The sequence below is a fragment of the Austrofundulus limnaeus genome, unplaced genomic scaffold (assembly GCF_001266775.1).
Source record: "Austrofundulus limnaeus strain Quisiro unplaced genomic scaffold, Austrofundulus_limnaeus-1.0 Scaffold8, whole genome shotgun sequence".
NCBI classification, from domain to species: Eukaryota; Metazoa; Chordata; class Actinopteri; order Cyprinodontiformes; family Rivulidae; genus Austrofundulus; species Austrofundulus limnaeus.
Genome location: NW_013952410.1, coordinates 1,770,097 through 1,774,441, shown reverse-complemented (window position 1 = coordinate 1,774,441; position 4,345 = coordinate 1,770,097). Strand labels below are relative to the sequence as shown.

General features: G+C 37.8%; 1 protein-coding gene across 1 annotated transcript in view; it reads left to right on the top strand.

The window, feature by feature from the left end:
- The window catches only part of LOC106511155 (ankyrin repeat domain-containing protein 13C), a gene marked incomplete at its 3' end in the record, with an annotated part of 23,606 nt that overhangs the window by 1,888 nt on the left and 17,373 nt on the right, over positions 1-4,345 (top strand). Inside the window, 1 exon segment of the mRNA XM_013999907.1 lies at positions 822-863. Within this exon segment, the coding sequence (XP_013855361.1) occupies positions 822-863 (42 nt within the window).

The following is a 4,345-nucleotide window of genomic DNA, read 5'->3' as shown; positions in this document are numbered from 1 at the left end:
ACATAGAAGAGATGTCATTAGCATTCATTTCTCTCCATCAACAACTTTTCCCATTTATTACATCTTAGAGATACTTTTGACCACAATCCAGAAAGTATGGTGAAATAAAAGAAAGTTCACTAAAAATCCAATTATTTGACTTCAAAACGCTAAAAGAATACAGAAAAAGATAATTAAAGTAAATTCTCTGTTGCTCTTTCCACCCTAAAATCAAAGATTACTGAAAAATCCAAACGTAATTTTCTTGGCGTGAACATTGGCCAGCTGTCATGAGAAGAAAAAGCCACAATACTATTTCACATTTAACGTTTTATCTTTTAAACCGGATAAAATGTTAACCAAATTTGAGTTTGACACGTGTTTGTGTGTGTGTGTGTTACCTTATCACTTGTAATAAAATTTATTTTGCCGAGCATTTGTGTTTAAATGAATGTTTAAAAACTCGTTTGTTGCACGTTTTAAACTGGAATTACCTTCATGGCGAGAACAGGGCAGGTATGAGTAAAAATATATTTATCGTTGTGGTGAAGGGACCTTTGAAATGGAGGAATCCCTTCTTTCTGTGAAGGAAAGTTTCTGCAGGAAAAGCCTGAAACGTTTTYATTATAAGACACACAACTTAAACTTTTCCACTTGAACTTTTTGCTGAGCACATTTCTTGCCACGCAGGTTTTACACAGCCTGTTAAATTGAGATTATATTGTCACRGTGGGAGAATCCACAATTTATTAGCATATGGTTTGGATTTTAGTGACTTCTATCTCTGCTGTTTGTTTTTTTTTGTTTGCCAAACGTAACATCCAGTTTCCTCTGTTCTTCAGGAAACACACCGCTGCACCTGGCTGTCATGATGGGACACAAAGGTGAGCAGGGTTTAAATGTCATGTCTGTGTTGCTGTGTAAATGACGGCCTGAACGCCGTCGTGACTCATGTTTCTGTGTCGTGTCGGTTGATTTGTCTGTCTCTGYGCCACCAGACGTTTTCGTCACATATCGCTACACAAATCCCAAAAGGGTGTTTGTTTCGTCTGCCTTGTGTTCATGTTTTTATCCTAATGAGTCGCAGCGTTTATTAAAGAATTCTTCATCTGTTAGAATGAGCAAAAATAGGATCTTGTTTGCATCTAAAATGTCCTGCTGTGACAGATGTTCCACAGCTGGTTCAGTAACAATAATATGAAGCTGTCTTTGAAGGCAATTAGTCCAGATAATTAAAAAAAAGTTTCTTCCTTACGTTTTTTTTTGGCAAGTATCCTGTTCTGCAATTTTTGTGCYGTTTCAACAATTTATATATCAAAATGTTCAGTTCTTTCAGGACATTCCGACTATACTTTTGCTACTTCTGCATTTTATACAAGGTTCCCACGGGTCCTTGAAATCCTTGAAAGTTTGTGAATTAAAAAAATATTTCAAGGCCCTGGAAGGTTTGTGCAAACAGTCAAAAATTACACTTGTCCTTGAAAGTCCTTGGATGTTTTGAAATTCTGTATTGACACGACTGATTTTCATCATCTTTTAAAAAAATAAATGATAAAATGTACACAACAATGTGAATAACTCAGGATAACAGTAAACTGACGTCATTGTTTCTGACTCAACGACTTCTATGTTGTTCAGTTTTTCATTGAATTTACATGATATTAAATAGAGCTTGGCGGTATGACCCAAATTTTATATCACGGTATTTTCAACAATTACACCGGTTTCACAGTATTTGGCGGTATTTTTTCCCTCACAGCACAGCTGTTAATAAAATGTACAAACTTTGCTTATTGACTTTTTTCTTTTACTGTACCTCTGTATCACTGTTTCCCTCCTCTTGTACGTCTTTTCGTCTTTGCCTGGTTGTAGACAGTAATCAAGCATTTTGGTTCGATCATGAAGGGTTGAGAAAAATCTTTATCTGGTATATCGTTGCGTGTTAATAAAACTTAAAAGGATGACTCACCTTGCACACCAGTCAACTTCGCTACATTACAAATCTACTTCCCCGGGCTTTTCACAATAGAAGTACGCTAGAGTCTCCATGCAAAAACGTCTCCATTATAACGTAGCACGTTAAATCTAACTGTGCATGACACTGAAGAGTTGTTTACTATTCAGCAATGGTGAAAACGGGATTTATTTTTTTACGTCAGACCACATAAGTGGCTGAAACACACCACCCACCGCCAGTTGTTCCAACAATAACGTTAGCATGCTAATGCGCTTAGCGGTGCTACGAGGAAACGTGTCCCCAGGGAAACAGTTCACTGGCGGCCACGACGAAACTTTCCGCACGTGTTAAGGCTATTTAAACCGGTATTCAGAAAAGTCATATCGTAACAAAAATAAAAACCTGTTTTCGGTACAAAACGGTATACCTCCCAGCACTAATATTAAACCTGTTTATTGGTAACATTCTGTGGTAGCAGTAGGTAATTGCCATTGCGTGTTGTTCTTTAATTTGAGGAAATTGGTACTGGAAAGTCCTTGAAAGGTCCTTGAATTTGATGTTGACCAAGGTGTGGAAACCCTGTTTATACCTTTAGAGATATTTAGATTTTCTGCCATTTTTTTCTCATCAAAAACGAATAGAGCTGTCTTCAACACCTTTAAAACTCTTCAAAGTGTTTATAAATCCATATTGCACTTTTTACATTTTGTTTCTGCTTTTTAAACTCTTTTAGGCTAATTTCAGCTTCTATTTAGCTGATTTTAGCTTTTTTTAACTATCATTTTGACCTTTTATGCCATTCTGATAATTTCAGCTTTCTGTATATCAGCKGTTTTTGTGTTTTTAGCTACTTTTTTAGCTAATTTGACATTTTTTCAGCTAAATACWCCTTTTGTGATAATTTCAGCTTCTTACTGCTGATTTCAGCCATCAGACATGCTCTTTCTGTTTCAGCTATTTCAGCTACTTGTTTCATAGCTGTATTTAGTTTAAGCTTTTTAGCTATTCACCAAAAATCAAAGCACTTGCACTGCGTTTTTGCAGAAAATGCAATTATTCTAGTTGTCAGATAATATTTGCCATGCCTGTTAAAATGGGTTTTCTGCCTGTACTTGTGATAAAAAGAACAAAAGTCTTCATTTAAGTCTAATTTTTATGGGAAAAATCAAAGCTKTAATAATTCATGTTGACAACCTTAATGTTGGATATGCCATGATTTATAAAGCCTTTGTAGAAATCTTTGAGTTTTGTTTCTTAGCAATGGACTGAAAATATAATACATTAAAGCAACGTCTTGTTTGTGATTCGGTTCTTGCTCGCGTTTATTTTCTCAGATTTCGTATTGAGCCTCTGAAAAATTCATTCATTTTGTTTTTTTCTGCTGCAGGCGTCTGATGCAGGTTTCAAACGTGTGCAGTTACTCGTTACCCCCTGTTTTCGGTGTCAGTCGCCGGAGCACGAGTTTCGATTGATTTCACGTTCAGCGAGGTCGATTCCTGTCCCCGGCATGGGGGGGGCCACTGCCACTACCTATTGGTAGCTCAACCAGCCGAGTGACAAAGTGTTGTGGCGGAGAGGATGCTACGGGATTGATTCAGCTAATGAGGATGCCTCCCTCCCGCCGGAGCGGCCCCCGTCCTCCAGGGATGCTCAGGCGAGACGGGCTTAAAGCGATGAGATCACGGTTTGGGTGTGGCTGCCCTGCTGGGATGCAGAGGACAGGGCCGTCTTTGTGCGTGGGTTTTATGATTTACGGGACGGTTATGCACACCAGCAGTTTGGAGGAAAAAAAAAAACCTGGAATAGACGTGCAACAGTGCACAAAGCAGAACAGACGGCTGGCGTYCTGAGGTGTTATTGAATGAAAGCTGCCTCCTGCCACGCTGCGCTGCTGTTTGATCCTGCTGCTCAGAGTGTGACCGATGGTGGAAAAACCCTTTTTAAAAATSTTTTCAGACTTGACCAGAAGTGGTGGGAATGATGTTTTTACAGCCTGCAGCTYCATCTGAAGTCAGGGCAACATATTAGATGTGTTCATCCCACTCACATATTCCTTCAGTTCAGGATGTTGATACAAATAYTGTACATGCAATCCCCCCAGAATCCCACAGAGATACTTAGCTTTTAGAGATTAGATTGAAAGGATTATGATTTAAAAGCTGAACGCATGCTTATGTTTTTCTAGTTGATTAACATTTGGCAAGATCTTATTGTTTATGAAGTTTAAAGGGATTCCCGATTAGCTGTAACATTAGACTTTATATGATAACCGTRTACTTTAACTGTAAAATAAAGAATGTAAAAATACTGTAGGATGTTCAGTTTTTCTAATTTTTTAAAGAGTAACTTACCCCAAAATTAACTTTTTTTAGCTGATAAACTGTCTAGAATGTGTCTAAAATGTTATAT